At 37.6% G+C, this 18,790-nt stretch overlaps 1 protein-coding gene across 1 annotated transcript; it reads left to right on the top strand.

Annotated features, from left to right (window-relative positions):
* The first annotated feature begins 404 nt into the window (after positions 1-404).
* LOC146157240 (dermatan-sulfate epimerase-like protein) lies at positions 405-16,633 on the top strand. The gene is made up of 13 exons (XM_083388143.1): positions 405-779; positions 2,203-2,376; positions 2,985-3,123; positions 4,243-4,643; positions 5,391-5,929; positions 7,359-7,531; positions 8,686-9,277; positions 10,039-10,182; positions 11,137-11,335; positions 13,040-13,213; positions 13,994-14,112; positions 14,758-15,057; positions 15,925-16,633. Exons 1-13 carry the CDS (start codon positions 405-407, stop codon positions 16,073-16,075), a joined length of 3,480 nt encoding a protein of 1,159 aa, XP_083244269.1. The 3' UTR covers positions 16,076-16,633.
* The last annotated feature ends 2,157 nt before the right edge of the window (positions 16,634-18,790 follow it).

The following is an 18,790-nucleotide window of genomic DNA, read 5'->3' as shown; positions in this document are numbered from 1 at the left end:
TAGATCCAAGTAGCTCACGTGCAATGGTCAAAGTCGCACGTAACAGTCATACATTGTGGTTTTATAATTGTAGTAATTTTCCTTTTGTGATTGTTTGTCAAAAAATTTAATTGTTGCCTCATAAGTACAAGTCATGAGACCGAGACGACTGCTGCTGTTTAGTGCGGCTGTTAGCAGTGATTGGATTCAGCCGGGTCGCAGTTCGCAAGAATTTGCTGGAACCTGGGGTTGCATCCTGTTCTTGCAACTACTTTAATTATTTCCCGAAAAATATGACTTTTGTCATAGAACCGGCTGACAAAAAATTGGAATCCCACCACTGGTTATATTGACCTACAAAAAACAATTTGTTTTCCAGCAGCGAATCTAAGACAAATTTACAGCTAAAATAACTACAGGGAAAAATGATTCGCGATTGGCTGGCTGCTGTGACCGCCGCACTGCTGGTTCTTGTACAGCTTTGCGGTGCCCAGACGTCATCCACCCTTGAGAAGTTTTACCCGAAAGCGGACCCTAACCAGGCCGAGCTTCACCCCTACTTGTTTTACGGGCCTGAAGAGGTTTCCGTTCTACGTACAAGGGCGGCCACAACTCACGCCAAGATAGCTACTCGTTTAAAGAAGGCGTCCGTTGAGCTGAAGACGCACCACGACTACGTTTTGCCGCCCGTGTCCCACGAGGAATTTGCAAGCCGCTGGAACGAAGGGTTCGGAAACAACCTGGCCACCTTCGCCTTCTACTGCGTCATCTACCCGGACGACAAGGAAATGTTTGACCTGGTATGGACGAGCGCATTCGGTATTAAGGGCTTTTCGAGCTATATAGGGATGTCCCATACTTTGTAGTTTCATCCGATTCCGATATTCGGGCAAAACATGGATTCCAAATGACATAATTACAATCGCGAAATATGCATGAATTGAAATGTGCAAACGTGACGCTTTCTGGGGTGTTAAGTAATTTTGTTTAATATTTCTAAAAAAAAGTAGAGTATGCTTAGTTTGATGCCAACCATGGCTGACATTCTTAAATTAATACTGAATCGGCAACTATAGTGTTACTGTGTTACTGCCACTTGAAATCAGATGTCGGCTGCAATCTTACCCCATCTAAAGCTTTAAACAAATTTAGCTTTACGAAGTCTATCTTTTGGCATAATAAATTTAGATTATCTATTGATTTGAGGATGATACAGAAATGTTGAAAAAAACAAACACGCTAAAGCTAGCTATTCACATTACTTTTAATGGCCGACGCGATGTCCCATCAGCTATAGGCTAATCTTGAACACTCATGTAAGTTATGAATGTATTGTTGTAAACACAGCGTAAATGGAGATACCTTGTTTTAAATTTGAGACATTTGAAACTGTTTATTCTCCTTTTATTAGGATTGACGAGTTTTACTTGTTTTGAACAGTCGCTTAAAGATTTGCTGCAAAATTGCACATGAATCACACTAAAATAACGTGGCATTTTTGTTAGTTTAATGTGTGAAAGTCAGTTGAACAAATGACTCGGCCCTTAAAATGTGTTTTATCAAAACACGGTGTGATAGACTTGGTCCATTAAACTTATGTTTCAGCTTCAAGATGTTAATCTTTAACGTTTTCTAAGTCAAACATTTACCTTTCGCCTTGTAAAATATTCGCTTCTGGCTGAACGGCGTTTTTTTATTTCGTTAACAACATTTAACATTGTAGCTAAGGACGATCAATAATATTTATTCGGATTCGATACTTATTGCCAACTGGTAGTATCGATACTCGTCCGATACTAGGATGCTATCGGTGCCGATCCGATACCAAATTAACTTAGGTATTTCATGATTTGCAACCAAATGCAGCAATTTCTACCTTGAAACGCGAATTATATATATAGTAAGTTAACAAAGTATAGGTATTTCAACCTCTTAGCGCTGAAACAAATTTTAACCCAATAACGGGACCGCTGCTTTACCAACTGAACCACAAAGCTAAGAGGGTAGCACTTTGATAATTAATCATTGTATCATTGCCTGCTGCATCCTGTTCGTATATACAACCTCATTTAAAGAGATCAAAATCTCGTATTTCCAGCAACTGTATACACAATGTGTAAAATGTGTCAACGTTGTGTAGATGTACTTTTCAGTTGCCTTTGTACCAATCACAATAACACCATTTAAATGCAAGCACAATGCAAAAGAACTCCCTATATCCAGGTATTGACCTTCTTCGACCGCATGTCGTCCTACCCGGACTGGTACGTTAAGTCCAGTTACGGCTCTGATGAGGTCCCTATTGGTCACTCGTTGTCCGGCTACGCGACTGCCCTTGACTTCCTGCTTCCCAGACTGGACTCGGAGCGGACTAAGCGGTACCTGGACAAGCTAAAGGTCTGTATATAATGCCTATAATCACACGCAGTGTTGCAGTGATTTAAGTCAATGATTGGACTTAACAGTATTTTTGTCAAAGTTATTAAATAACTTGACTTTGACTTAAGTTTGTCGTTTCGGTAAAGTAATTTAAATTGACTCAAGTCTTTCGGACAAATGACTTGACCTAAACTTGAATCATTGAGTCAAGTGATTTAGGTCGAAATTAAGTGTTTTATTTAACTTTTTTTTATAAAATTAATAATTTAATGATTTAATTTTTTGCGCGGAAAACAATTAGTTTGCTATATTTTGTATTTTTTATATGTTTTAGTTGAGGTGTAAGGACAAATTTACCATTTTCAATAGTTTATTGTTTAATTTTTATGTTAGTAACATGACTTGAAGTTGTGCTCCTGTACTGACTTAATTGGGACTTGACTTGGATATCTGAACACTTGAAGTTGGACTGGGACTTGACTTGTTTTGTTTTTTTAAAGACTTGACCTGTACTTAAGTTATTTTACAAATGACTTGACTGGAACTTAAGTCATTACAAAATGACTTGTTTACAACACTGGTATTTGTACTACGTCAATAGTTTTATCCTTTATGGTTGTTTTCAGGTGGAAACTGATCATATGTACACAGTGTTCCGTAATGGGGCGGCCTGGGGACGAGAGCACATTCACAACCACGCACCAACAAACGTACTGTCCATTATGCTTGGCGCAATGGTGCTGGAGAGGCACGACCAGTATAAGCGTAGGTTTTTTCGATTGATTTGAAAATTTTATTTTCGCTAAACCAGTGGTTCCCAAACTTTTTTCCGTGACCTAATTTATTTTAATAAAAAATTTTGTGGCTCGACAACCTTTTTTGTTCGCATTTTGTCCATCATCCAATTAAGACCAATCAACCTGACTCATATATACGTATAGCAAAATTGCCTGCAATTTATGCCTATAATCCTTTTATACTTCCGATTAAATCTTAGACTGAATTGAAAAATTAAACTGACGTGTTAACCGTGTGACGAATAAAAAACACAAGTCATGAGATTAGCCTAAAACCTACTCATCGAGGCGTTAGTGTATTTCGCCTGTTCAATTAAATAAAATATTTTCCTTTTTTTTATATTTCTCACACCTATATCGCTAGCGCACAGTGATTAACAACAGTTTTGCAATGTTATAAGTATTTGTCTGCCCTTGATTTTAATTACATTCAAGTTTATACGGCGTCATCCATGATCACAAGAAGCAATTGCAACTTGCTGAATTGCCTTAAAGATGTAGTGAGAATCAATATAGTTGGCCACCGTTTGACTTACTTGGCCGTATATTAAGTCAACTTATTCGTTGTACGAGTATAATTAGGTTTACTCTATACGAAATTTGGGCAGGATCGTTCTGCAAACATTTTTGGCTTACTGATTGATTCCCAACACTGCTTTAAACAAAAAATGACAAAGTAAAACATTGGTTAAACAACCAAATTTACCTAAACTAGAAAATTCAACTTAGAGGTTTCTTTTTATAAATTCGCCACCGAAATTTAAACATCTATTATATTATTGTCGATTGCGCTTTATATGTATTTCCAAGTCATTACACAACCAGCTTGTTGTTCTTAAAAACTTTTTACTTTAAACAGCTTGATTTTTAGATCGTAAATCCGAGTTTTTTGACCTAAATATTTTCTGCCATGGTTTACTTTTTCTACGACTATAGTTGAACTAAAATATTTTGAATGTTTTTAAAGTTTATTTTTTTGTTTACAACTATATTTGACACCAAAACATTCCCCATAATTTTTTTGGACACTAAATGAATCTGAACCTGATCACCATTAGTTAACGGCCCATACAAATCGCAGTTGAAGCTAAAATCTGGCGGACGACCGTCGTTGCGAACTTTGAAAAGGCGATGTCCCTCCTGACCTACGTCATAGACGGTACGAGCAACGAGGGGGTACCCTACGGTTCCTATTCGTCCAGGGGGTGGACGCAGTACGTGGCACTGGCCCGGCGCCATTTCGGCCTGGACCACAGCCAACACCCCTGGTTCCGAGAGCATTTCTGGTACTTCTACGCCACCGTTTTGCCCGGTTACCAGCGCACCATGGGCGTGGGCGACTCGAACCATCACTGGTTTCACGGACCAGAAAGCCAGCTGGTGTTTCTCGATTCGTTCGTGATGCGGAACGGCAACGGCAACTGGCTGGCGGACCGCGTGCGCGCCAACAGGACCAAAAACCCGCCGTTTGGCCACTCCAGTGCTCAGGTATGTTGTTATCTCAGGTATATGTAATCGTTTCGTTTGCAGCGCCAGTCGCAGGTAATATTTTAAGTAATTTTCTGATTTTTAAGTGATTTTCTGACTAAAGTAATTTTCTGATTATGGTTCGATTTACTATTGCAAAGAAACAATACACGTGTATGACTTATTTTAAACTCGGAAAATTCCTAGGAGCTGTAGTGTGCAAAGTGTAGGCCTACATTTTTTAGGTTGAGAACCACTGTTGTAATCTAATGCTTTAAGCCGATAATTTTTAGTTTTACAAGACATATATGAAATAGAATTGTTGGTTGATTAATTAGTTGGTTTATCTTTTGGTTGGTAAAATAGCTGATTAGTTGATTAAAGAGATGGTTTGCATTTTGGTTAGTTAAGTTGTCGATAAGTTGATTTGTTGATCAATTAATTGGATTATATGTTGGTTTTTTAAATAGTTGATTGGTTAATTAATTAGTTGGTTTGCGTATTGGTAGGTCAACTAGTTGATTAGTTGATTGGTTAACTAATTCATTGGGTAGTATGTTGATATGTCAAATAGACTATTACTGGAGTAATTAATTGGTTTACATGGGTTGGTCAAATTTAGTCGATTAGTTTATTGGTTAATCATTTAATAAAGTACCTTAACAAAAGACCCGATTAAACCTAAAACCTTTTGCGATAGGTTCAATAGCTACATGGATAATTTTTTCCTTCACCTACTGAGCTAATATTCTTGTGTCGCAATTAAAGGAGTACTCTACAACTCACACGGAGTTCCTATTCTACGACGCGTCCTTGGGAGCCATGGAACCTCGATGGCCGGTCCACGACAAGGTGCACGTCTTCACCGACTGGGGCGTGGCCACCTATGGGGGCGGGCAGCACTGGGCCAGGGGAAACACCTTCCTGTCCTTCAAGTCGAGTACCCTAAACGGCGAAGCTGTGAGCGACATTGTTCAAGGAAGACTATATCATCCAGGAATCAAAGGCTGGGAAAATTTTAATGCTGGTCATGAGCATCCGGATCAGAACTCGTTTGTATTCGCCCCGAATGGTCGGTACTTTATCACAGAGGCGCTGTACGCCTACAAGATGACCTACCTTAATAACGTGCTCACGTTTTCGCCTATCGCCGGATCGAAGTGCAACGCGCCATGGATAGGCCAGGCGGGCGAGTGCCCGAAATGGCTAGGCTACAGAAAGCTGCCCGTTCCCCGTGGGAAGATAGTGAGCGCTACGTCGGCTGGAGGGATGGTCCACTTCGCTGGAGAATCGGCCGAGGCGTACAAGTGAGAAATTCGCGTAATTTAAGTTCATTTTACCTAAAATTGATATATCATTGTCAGGACACAGTCGTGCTGTTATATAACCTTTATTTCCAATTTTGGTTGGATGGCTACCCTAGGGTCAGCTACCCTATGGCTACCCTTAGTCGTTGCTGCAATTACAGTTGTTTTCGCTTTTAAGAATGAAAAGCCTAAATTTTATACAAATTATATTTTACAACCTTCTCCCATATTATAAGACAAGATGTACTGCGAGGTTAACACGAAGGCGTTAATAGGCAATTATATTTTTGATTTTTCATGATGACAATCTCAACTTATTTTATATGGATACAAATATTTTTTGGCCCAATTTTCATTTCATAATCTCTTTATTTCAAATCTTATTTATTTATACATTAATGTCTGAAACAGTTAAATAAGATGAAATGAAAAATAGCGATATCTCAAAAACCACAACCAATTCAGTGAAACTTATGCTAAACTGGGATCCAACACCCTAAAGTTAAATCCGATAAACATTGCTGGCATGTAAAATTTTGGTTAGCACTATATATCACGGGCCCTACAGAAATGTAGCTTATTTTTAACGTTTTACAAAATTCGTTCATTTTTAACGAGATGAAAAAACACCATGTATATACGCTCCTCGGCAGATTTCAGAAAAGAAGGTAACAGGGGTGAAAATCAGTTATTTCAACCGACCTGGTCATGATAAGCATGTGGCGATAAGAAGGCAGGTCTCCGACACGTAACTCAGATGTTGAATAGAAAAAAAAATTAATTTCGTTATATTTGGCATCAGACGTTTTTTCACCGTGTTGAAAATGAATAGGAAATCTCTCGAAGCTTTCACAAAGTGCTAGTTACTTCTATATGGGCTTTGTTTTTATTCTACGTCTAGCTACAACCTCCCCCTATTCCCTAAATAATTACGGTTGAATGCTATTGGAGTACGTGGTGCAAAGGTATAGGTTTTAAAGAAGTCATTTCAAAACGAAGTCCAATTTAGTATGCAAGTCTAGTGCCAGTCCAAACTATAACATGAAAGCAATTTAGTCCAATAACAAGTCCAGAAAAATACTTAAATTCCGTTAAATAAACTAATTACGACGTTGCTATTTTTAGCATTGACATCGGTTGTTGCACACTGACGGCCTAATACAGGTGTATTTATTAATTATAATTTGTTCGCAATGCTTCCATTACTATGCATTACATCCAACATGTCTACTAAGGTTTCTTCATGCTAAGTTAAAACTATAGTGCTAAACTTTCTGAAAACTCGTTCTTTATTTACTGTATAAAGTGATTTGAAGCGTTCTACATTTGCAAAAGCAGCACTGGTCAACGATAACCGTGCAACATAAAAAAAATAATAGAGTATATAATTATAATTGAGGTTAAAAGTTGTTTTATTCTGTCACGGTAGAAGCAGCCTGGGTATCAAGAGTGTCCAGCGTTCCATGGTTCTTCTAAATCCCGAAGTGCTGGTGGTTCTTGACAGCGTGCACCTCGATAAGGAAAGTCGATTGACCACCGCGAGCACAAACTTCCACAACATACTGTACCCGTTCAAGACGCACCAACATCAGGACTACGACGGTTTGTGCTTTTTTGCTTTAAGCTACAGCAGTTTTCCGTTACATTTTAACATAACTACCAAGAGTTCTACTAGTGAAAACATACACCTGGACCCTTTAATACAGGGGTGTCCAACTCAAACATGCCGGCGTGCCAATTTTTATCTTATAACTTCTTGCCGTGCCAAAGGTTCGTAACCGAACCAATTCTTTTTAATCATAAAAGCGCTTTTTTACCAAAAATAAGAACGTTTATTTAAACTTGAAAAAAAAACCTGTCTAGTAGAAATGCGCATCACTACATCAAAGTGTCTCTCGGTGAGCTAACTTTTGTTTCTTCACACCAAGCTATATAAAATTATGTGAATATGCTGGCCTCCACACAGTAAATGTTACTATATCAAAAGTAATTGTTGGTTGTCGTGATTGCCGCGATTGTTTTATATTGTGAACAAACAATGGCAATTGGCTGTATAACAAATTTAGTATTTTCTGACAATTGGCTAAATAACAATTTTAGTATTTTTTGGGAAGGGCTTGCGTGCCATTTTTTATTAGGTCCCGCTTGTTGGACACCCCTGCTTTAATAGAAAAAACAAGTAGGTCGATCAATTAGGTTTTTATGCGAGCAAGGTCAGGCAGGAAAAACTAGCTTGCGGTGAAATTAAAAGATTTTGTGAAACTTTGAACACGAGTTTGACCTGGGTTAAATCTTAGTCCAGAAAGTTTAACAATAAAAGCCAACTTTGTTAATTTTTATAATTAAAATAAACAAATACAAACACTACTAAGCTACGTATAGGACACAGTCGTGCTGTTATATAACCATTCTTTTTTGGATGGCTATATTCTAGGATTGTTGCAGCAATTACAGATTGTTGCAGCAATTATTATTTTACAACCTTTTCCCATATTAGACAAAATGTACGGCGAGGGAAACCCGATATCGTTGAGACCCCAAATTATTTTTGATATTTGATGTTGACAACCTCAAGTTTAACTTGAATATTGATATTTAATTTTTGCCCTAATTAACAGTACATTTTACATTTTTTTTTATTACCAGTCTTCATATTGTTTTATTTTCCACTCTTTACTTTCCAGTCTTGTTTATTCCAAGGATTTTTTAATTTCCCATCTTTTGTTCCAATTATTTTTATCATCAATCTTCTTTAGGAGCCCGAATGAGCTACCCAGAGGGCGACTACTCTTTCTTCTGGTTTGGCGTCGACGGAAAGAAAATCGCGCGTCGCTCTTTGCACAACGAGACCCTTGTAACTGAGTACCCTGTGCGTACGACCAATTACGTCAACGTCACGTACGGCGTGACGCACGACGCACCGACGCACGTCGCTTACGTTTTCCACGGGCCAGGCGTAAAAGTGGGTGATGCAAGGATGTCAGTTGACGAACACATAAAGGACGTGATAAGAATGACGATTGACGTTGATGGAGTTACGTACAAGATTAACTTTGTTTCATTGAAGGCGCCGCTTTTGGTCAGAATGAAGGCGTTCGGATTTGGCAGTTTCGCGCAAGTTCGGGTGGGTTCGCGCAAACCGCTTCTTTTCGGCAGAGATGATACATTCAATGACACTGGTGAGGGTAAGGCTTTATGCGAAGAAATAAACGGATTAACTTTTCCTACAATGTCCGCAAAGGTGGCGGAGAGGCGTTTTTATGCTCTGTGTAAAGGCCTTGTCTGCTTGGTGCTGTTGGTCATCATTTTTGGCCTTTTGCTCGCCTCAAGACAAGTACGCAACAAAATGTGAGTTTTTGGTGTATGTTGGTGTGAGGTTTAAGTTGTCGTAATAGGAATATCAAAAACAATATTTTTTGTACGTTGATGTTGAAAATAAAGAAACCGTTATTAGAAGCAAGAAAAGTTACTTGATGTACTGTATTTATACTTTTAAATACCTGCTTTAAATCGAGTGCTAAACCAGGTGGAACTCTTAAAAGATGTCATAATTTCTAACCACAATTTTCTGTACGATCGCGTTGCCTATGTCATTATGTGCAACCATTGGAGTTTGACAGCTATTAAACAATTTGTTTTAGTACAGTCCCACCTGGTTTGAATCTTAAAATAAGATCACAATAAATTATAAAGCCAAAAAGGTCGAGTAGATCGACAGCATCTTTATTAAGACGTTTCGATACGAGCTTGTATCATCTTCAGTTAATGTGACAGGGAAGCACATTAAGCATCAATTATAAGAGATGGGAAGATGATACAAGCTCGTATCGAAACGTCTTGATGCTGTCGACCTTTTTGGCTTTGCAATTTATTATCAAGCTACATTACAGATCCGTGCATAGTGTACCCAAGATCACAATGTCATCCATTTCCATTTACATATAGTTCAAAAAATATAAATTTTACCAATGCTCGCAAGTTTGTTTATTGCTGTCAAAAGCAAAAATATGTGATGGCCTTCTTACAAGTTGTAGCACTTAATCATTTTCAGTGAATACAACCGAACATAATATTACCTCACATTACCTTGTGTTAACCTAATGTTTTAGATATACCCACTGTAGATGCAGAGTCCAGCCGATATCAAGAAAAAACTACGCAAAAGCCTGGTCGTTCGTTGGTCTTTTGCTCTTTGTGTGGGTCATTTGGTTCAATCCGAAGATGAACGTTTCCCGTGATATTAAATGCTTCAGGTAAAGTAAAAGTAATGCTCTACGTTTTGATATGCCAATTGTCTTAGACTTAAAATTAAATAAGCAAAATAAATTACCTTGAAATTATTTTGGTTAGAATTAATCTTTGCCATTATTTTGTAATGTCAAACAGTTTTGTATGCTTCGTTTGTTTATTTTGAAATGTTTACCATGATAGAATTGACTATAGGAATAAAAAAAGTCGTTGATTTCAAAACTTTAACCAATATTTACTCATGCCAAAGACGTTAAAAAATCATCCTACTTTGACAATGACTTGAACTTATGTAGGACTTGGCATGTCGGAAACGAGTTAACCCTGGTTAAGTATTATTTCAAATGACTTCATTTGAACTTACAGTTTTTCGCAAGTGACTTGCCTTCTCCGTGGTCTATTTTAAAAATACTTTTAACTGACCTCATTTAAAAATGAATTGTTTGCAACCGTGAAACATGCACACACATATATGTGTTGACAACTCTGAACTGCGAGATGACAGTTGTTAACGCACATATTTGTGTGCATGTTTCGTTGAATAATGTATTGGTACTGTAGATCCCTTTCAATGTAAGGTTGCTTGTACTAACAGATTAAGCAAGCATTGGCTTATGGTTGTTTCGTGACTCGCTCCTCTCTTAAGCCTGTGTATCTCAGTTGGTGGAGAGAGACGGTTCCGGTGTGAACGGAGGTCGTGAGTTTGAACCTCACGGCTAGTTATTTTTCAAGCCTGCCCTGCTTACATCATTAATCGACAGATTCGATGAGTCTACAATGTATTTCGGTGTACTAATGATACGTTAGCCGTATTCGTTGGTAAAAAGCAGCTTCAGAAGGGCTAGATCACAGTTGTTAACAAACATATTTGTGTGCATGTGTTCAGTGAGCAAGTCAATTATTGTCATGGACTTTTGTTTCATGTTTCATTGCTTGCAACAGTGTACTTTTATTTTCAGCGATGACGTTTATCCTTCATCGCCGCCAAATGTGTTCATCGCCTCACTACCGGGATCCGGGGCCGAGTTACTTGGACACCTTTTCAGCAACTCGTCCGACTTTCTCTACCTAACCTCTCATGACGTCACTGTCCCCGTCATAGGAGGTGACGTAACGAGAATCGACAACTGTCATTGGCCGGTCGCTGACGAAAACGATGTAAGAAAGAGTGGAATTGAACAAATCCAAATCGTTCTTAAGCGACTTATATTATTTTTTTAGCATTTCTTACGCGAATGTTGTAAATGGGTTACTCGAGTACTTTACCCAGTGCTTCTCAACCGGTGCGCCGCGGCGCACTGGTGCGCCATGAAAGGCTGGTAGGAGCGCCGCGAGCAAAAGGAAAACATAATTTAACATATTAAACATGTATTTTCACTTTCCTAATAGGCTTATCTCATTGATTCCACAGAACTTTCAAGTAGAAAACACAATACGATCTACAAAACAACAATATCTAAATCAGATTATCTATAATATCATAGTACTAAGACCACCGATATAATAACGCCAAATTCGCAGTAATGACCACGACAGAATAAGATCTAAAATATAGTCTAGATAAGACGCCGCTGTTTTGACCCCGGATTTTTTGCCCCTGTTTGAGCTTATGGGCGGGTTGTTGATGGTGTTAGTAAGTTGGTTGGGGTTGAAAATATTCGGGGAGTTAGCGATAGTTATGGATGGTGTTTGGGGTTAAAAGGTTGTATCTGGCCTTATTTTGTCCATTTAGATCTGATTCCGATTTCGGCATTATTACGACTATTAGGTATTAGTCCAATTTACGCCCTATTCCTAACTGTCTTATATTCCGAAGTTAATGTTGTTCTTATTTTGGTCTCAAGGCTGGAATCTTTTTAAAGATATGCTACTATAAAGCTCATATAATAAAAATTGCAAGCGATTTAAGCGAACTACAGGTAAACCTAAAAAAATTCGCGCTCGCTTAGCTCACAAGTGCGCCACCCCGTTTTCAAATCCCTCTAGGTGCGCCCCCGAGTAAAAAAGGTTTAGAAACACTGACTTAACCAATCACGAGGTCGTCTTTTAGTTCTTGAAAAGTGATAAATTTTGTTGTCGCAATCAAGTTTAAAGCTTTTACTCCTTTTAAAAATTTATTTTTTCGCCAAAAAAATTATCTCCATCTTTATCTGAAACCTATACTAAACAGGGCGATGAAAATAAAAAAATTAGCACAAATTGCTTTAATATTTGATTTTGAACTAAAAGATTCATACAGTTTACACGATACTACAAAACTACCGACGTAAGTTGATAGAGAAATTTCACACGACTATAGCGAGCACGAATAAACTTACACACTTGCTAAACATACAACTAAAGAAGTCTTTATTTTTCTTTTTCTAAAAAGGTGGAGAAAAATTAAAATTGTTTATTTTATAACATGGTACTTAGGATATAGGTTTACAAAAAGCGATTTTTTGTCGAACATTAACGATGGCCCTAACATACGTAGCTATTTGCATTGGCGACCACCTTTTTAAAAACCTAAATCCCCTGTAAGGCTTAAATGTTTACTGGTATACAAAAATGGTTGCCGACCAATAGCGAAAATAAACTTCTTATGTTTTATTGCTCCAATAAAATTAACCTGTTTTGGTGTCACGCTGGATAAATATACAAACAGCGCTTCCCAACCTTTTTCAGTTCGCGAACCACTTTTAATGCAAGTTTTATGGGGTCACCCACAATGAGATACGACCAAACAAATAAAGTTACATAAAACCTGCATATTTAACACTAGCGTGTACGTACTTAATTGGATGCGACACAACACATCAAATTGTTACGTATTTGTAAATTTTACGTAGTGCTAAAAACACACTAAAAACCTGATTTAAGGAGAATAAAGTGCCAGGAGGTTGGTTTAACTCCATGGTGAGCGAACCCCGGCTCTTCCTCAATAATCTTCCGGAGTCAAACCGGGAGGTGGAATACGCCAGGATGAGATTCAGAGAGCTCGATAACTCTCCCACCTTTGCCATCAACTTTCTCTCGGGATTCTGGAACACTAAGGTGAAATTAGGATTTTAATATTTTTTTTAATTTGTTTGATTTTTAAGTAATATCGAGATTTCGGGATATTCGCATTTTAGGGTTAAATTTTGTTTTTGGAATTCCGGAATAATGGCAGAAAGTAAAATATAGTAACTTTTTGGACTTTGGGATTCTAGAAATATAATTCTTATTTAGAATTAGAGTTCGTGCAATTTTTCAGGTGAATTTCGAAATAAGGATTCTCTAATAAGAGATCAAAACTTAAATTTCGTAAAAAAACGGTATTTTACTGGGAAATCCTAAGTTTCAAGAAGAAAGGCACGTGCAAAAACACAATGTAAGGCACATTATTATTATTATTTTTTTTTTATTAAATCGGCGAGTTTTTTGTTTTGCTTGTGAAAAGTTATTTTAGGGTTCGAGGTTAGGGTTTTTTGTGAAGAGCTTTAGCTTATTTTTTAATATATTTGTGGATCAGTTGATCAGGACATCCCATATATCGGTCGGCAAACCACAAGTAAATTTACATTAATAAAGCTGAAGTTCTGACTAAACTAATTAGAAACGGTTACACGTCATATAAACGAATTGTTGTTGTGTGTTGTCTATTTCATCTGTTCGTAACCACTGCTGTCTCAGGTTACTGTAACGACACATGTCGCGGTTAGATGTTTTGTTAAGCTGAATAATGTAATATTTATAAGTGTTTATATAGATATTTCTGATAATAATAAGCCATTAATTGTGCCCCGTAAGCTAGTCATAATAACTGTAACAATGAGTTTTTTTTTCTCGCAGCTTGACTGGATTCATAGCTTGTCGCCTTCCAAGTTTCGCTTCATCATATTCGTTCGCGATCCGCGCGGATGGATACACTCGCTGGTGCGCACCGACCTAGACCCTCTGCAAAAGCCGAGGTGGGTTTCGATCATCACACCTTCGGAATTCGTTTTCCAACTGCAAAGTGTAGAAAAAAAGGACAAGAATGAACACCCTACATAATTTATAGCCAAAAAACTTTAAAACCTTTCATGCTAAACAGCATGAATATATTTTATGATAACTGTACAATTGTAGAAGCGGTTTTGACGCAGCAAGATTAGGATTAAAAATATCTAAATTTCCTTGTGTTCCCAGCAAGACATTTTTGCAATTAGCAATTCAGTAACGAATTTATTAAATACATTAACACTGTACTGTGTAGAAAATAGGATTAATTTAATTAGTGTAGACGGGTACTACTATGACGTGATGTGGGGCTGGTATTGTCAGACCTTCTTATTCCAACAATGAGAATTGATAGTCATGTTCAACCCTGAAAACGAACTGCATGTCAACCATGTTTTAGTTACTTAAATAGTTAGAATTTATGAGGCAGTTGGTTGAATTCGGCCCCTGGTTGTTTTTAACCTACTCCGGAGCACTGGTTTAAAATATCAAAATAAGCCTGTTGTGTATAGCTAAAATATCAGTGTTGCCAATAGTTTTTATTTGGGAAGAAATGGGACCCATTTTCTCCTTAAACAAGAAACCAGCTTTTTAACAGCAGAACTGCTTTACAGACAACAGCGTCAACTCGAAAATATCCTCGCCAGCTCGAGGGCGACATGTAGCGGCCGCGCGTTTCTTGCCCCCGAATATCAGCAGCTCCACGACAATAAACGGCCGCAAGAAAAACAGAGCGTTGTCGAGCGTCTGGCCTGGATCTGGGCCGCCAACAAGGCAGCCGCTATCGGGAGATCTCGATCTGTTCAAGTCGTGAGGATTGAAGAAGTAATTGAGTCTCCAGAGAAGTCTGCGGCAAGTCTAATGCGGCGTCTTGGAACCATAGCTTCTGTGACGCAGCTCAACCACCTCGTAAGGTATGTTGGGGATGAGACGTTTAAGTATATAAATTATTAGGTCTTGTTTGTGTTTGACCCTAATTTCTATCATGATTCTCAACTTGAATAATCCACCCAACGGAAAATAAGTGTCTGTCGGTTTCAATTTAATACTGAAGTATGCAGCTCAACGGCGCCACTGTTTTTAGTTGTTGTAAGTCATTGGTGTGAATGCTATTTTGTTAAAGCGTTTTGGATGAAAGTATATATAATGTAGGAAGTATATATTTTTTACCATATTTTTGTAGTTTGTCTTACCGCTGGTTTCTATTTTGGACTTCTATGACTGTTAAAAAAAATTAACAGTTTATCTCACTATAGCACAGTTTATTTTTTATTCATGTGGGGAATACTTACAGAAAGTATTAATCTTTGATTTACAAAGCATAGTCAACAGAAAGTTTCAGACAACATGTCTGCCTCTTTAATTTGCCACCGAGCCGCGAACATGTGCTCGCGGACAAACTTTATCATTTTTATAGTAGATATACAGTAGCATAATCATTTGGACAATGCTTACAGAATTATTAATCTTCGATTTTAAAAGAATACAGTCAACAGCAAGTTTGAGAGAAATTGTTGCAAACAAGATGTTCCAGAACCGTGTCTGACGATTCAACGTCGATCTACAATCGATAAAAAGTGTTGGAAACTCACCGCTTTAAATCAGTCATGCCAAGAAATTATTTTTTGCCAGTAATCGCAAACAATTAGCTGAAAAAATGGGCAAATGTCTGCTGCCTTTGTTAATCACTGGCCAAATACATTGCTCTATTTTTACTGTAATATAATACGGAAAAACTTTTTTGGCGATATATCTTACGACGAACACCTTTTTTATTCCAGGGCCGTTCGCAGCGGACACTACAGCCCATCCCACGAACCTCCCCTTACCCCGCAGTCACGTGACAGTTGGAAGCGCGGTCTGAGTGACGTCGACATCCGGGACATCAATCAGATATGTGGCAAGGTCATGGCAAGGTTGGGCTACACGTGACCAACACCTTGCCGTTCGATTCGAAATTTTCCTTAGCTCATGATTGCAGTCTTTGGGATGTCCGATATTATCTAATTGAAGCTAATACCTGATATGAGATTGTAGCTTCGGCATTCGCACGATACTAAGTTGATATCATTGCAAGGATGTCCGAAGGTATCGTATTGAATCCGATACTTGATAACATATTTTAAGATCGATGCTCGTCCGATGCTTGGGGTGACTTTTTGCCAATCGCAATGCAAACTTATATAGTTATATTTGCCTATCCTATTCAATTCTACAAGTATCATTTTCCGCCTTTTTAGGTTTGAGTCCTGAACTATAAAGTGAGAACAAATGAAGAAAATTGAATATATTTGCGCTAAATAAAATATTGCCTCATTGACACTTTTAACACAGTCTTTTGTGTTTTTCTTTTACATTTCATTTTCTTGGCTTTCGTAAAACTTGCTTTTGTGGTAAGCTTATGTTCACACCCGAAAAGGGTACTGTACACCTGAAATGTTGTTCAAAATCCAATCAAAATTTTTAGTTTTATTTGTTATATGCAGATTCCTAAAGAGCTGTTGTTGTGGTTGTTTTTTCACCTTATATGGTAGTTAAATTATTAAACGCAAAGCTGCAAAAAGTCTTGGTATTATCAGCAAAGTCAATATGTTAAGATCCACGCAGAGAGTGTGAATTACATACAACCTAAAAAATCAGGATGCACGGTTAATGTTTAGTCCTCTGAAACAAAAAAACGTTGAAAAGGTCAATGTGGAATTTTTTAACAGGTTTATGTACCAACTGATGTTTTAACCAAGGTTGCGAAATCGCACTCGGACTGGGGACTCGATGGAGTCAGTTTGTTTTGCTGAAGTCGGACTCGTGCTGACTCGGGTCTCGAGTAAGACCACGTAAAAATACCCGAATCCCGAGTCCGACGTGCACAGGCGCAGTACGAAATTTCGAAACTGACAGAGTGCCGCAATCTGTAAATTGTAAAAAGGTGGAAAACTGTAAAGGGGCAAAGGTGGAATAGAATATATGGTTGGAAATTTTCAACTCTGTATTGTGGGTGGATGAATTATATGACACCCCTATGAGTACAGATTGATCCACCTTAACTATAAGTTACGTAAATGGGTAAAATACAGGCTGTACAGTATAGGATTCGACAAAATCGCACCTTTTGTCGGAATCGGGCTCGGTACTCAGGTTTATTTTTTTGGGGCCGGAGTCGGACTCTTTTAAACCGAAATCGGGTTATTTTTAACCGAATCCGCAGCCCTGGTTTTAACACCATAAAGGTAAATCCTAAATTGTAAGTCGTCTTGAAATGTCGCGTGTTGTGTATATTGTGCAAATCAAAATACCTCAAATATAATATGCAAAAATAATATAATTCATTTATATGCAATAAAAGTGTAAATATCACTTGAAAAACTCAATTAGAGGTGTATAACATCAATATGACAAACAATGTCCATAACACCCGACAAAGCAAAATTAAATATGTAACCAATATAAATTCTTCATTTCACAATGTGTCGATTAAAAGTAAAAAAAACAGGAGGTATCTTGCATATGCCGGGTGAATTACGAACGCTACATAACGTACTGAAATTTAGGTATTTGCGGTTCATGCAAAACAAACGTTTATGTATAAATTAGTTGAGTTTCTGTTTAGACAGAACAAAGCCGAGTAATTTGTCTCACAGACTGTTTTTGTATTGTGGTTACTCTGCAGAGGTTGGTCTTCACCAGTGGTTCTCAACCTTTTATGCTTCGTGGCCCCCTTTAAAAGGATCCCAACCCTCCTGGCCCCCATGCTTTTAAAATATTTAGCATTGTTTCTACGTGTTTTTTTCTTGTTGTACTGCTCCACGTTAATAAAAAAATACAGCCATTAATCAACGAATCAATGCACTTATAGTTTCTCCAAAATTTAACATATAACTTATTTTAATTTAAGTTAATATATTTAGTCATTACAAAGATTGATGGTGGGAAGTTATTTGTTTATATTCGGCTCTGTTTTGTACTGAGCCAAGCGAACGTTAGTACATTCGTCGAAATGATTTATGGTTTTTCGGTTATAATGAATTACTATTACTTAATATAATCTAGCTGAATATTGGCCTAAAATAAACTTGAGTAACCTTACAGCGTGCCTTATGCGTTTTACTATGGAATGTTTCTTTTTGCAGCTTAACGCCCCTTAAGGGAATTGCGAAATCTCTTCGTTAGTTTCTCGCCCAATCGCCTTTGACGGACACTTAATGATTTATCGGCAAGCAATCGACGTGTTTATCAAATTATCCATACTGCTGTCCATATGATTTAATTGCTTATTCACTTTTTGTATGCTGGCGTATCTTATAAAAATAAACTAGAAAGCTATAAGGTTGGTTGTGTTAATTAACTAAGGGCGTTGTGTTAATTAACTAACGAAGTAACTAATGGGCCAACACTGCGCTGCATATAGATCATAAACTTAAAACAGTATTTAATTCCTCAGATTGCCAACGATATCAGCTTTCAATTGACGAGGGTTTTATCGACTTCTTCCTTGGCAAGATTCTTTAAAGCCTTTAAGTTTCATAGATTCCTCCATTTCACATAATGCATCAGTTTTCATGTTTTTACACACTGCTAGAATACAAAACTTCAAATTTATAAAAATAAATAGAGCCTTGGCTTCCAGTAACTGCAATATACATTTAATAC

This window comes from Ascidiella aspersa, chromosome 4 (genome assembly GCF_963924565.1).
Source record: "Ascidiella aspersa chromosome 4, kaAscAspe10.2, whole genome shotgun sequence".
Classification (NCBI taxonomy): Eukaryota; Metazoa; Chordata; class Ascidiacea; order Phlebobranchia; family Ascidiidae; genus Ascidiella; species Ascidiella aspersa.
Note: the sequence above shows the minus strand (reverse complement) of the source record. Positions and strands in the feature narration are given on the sequence as shown.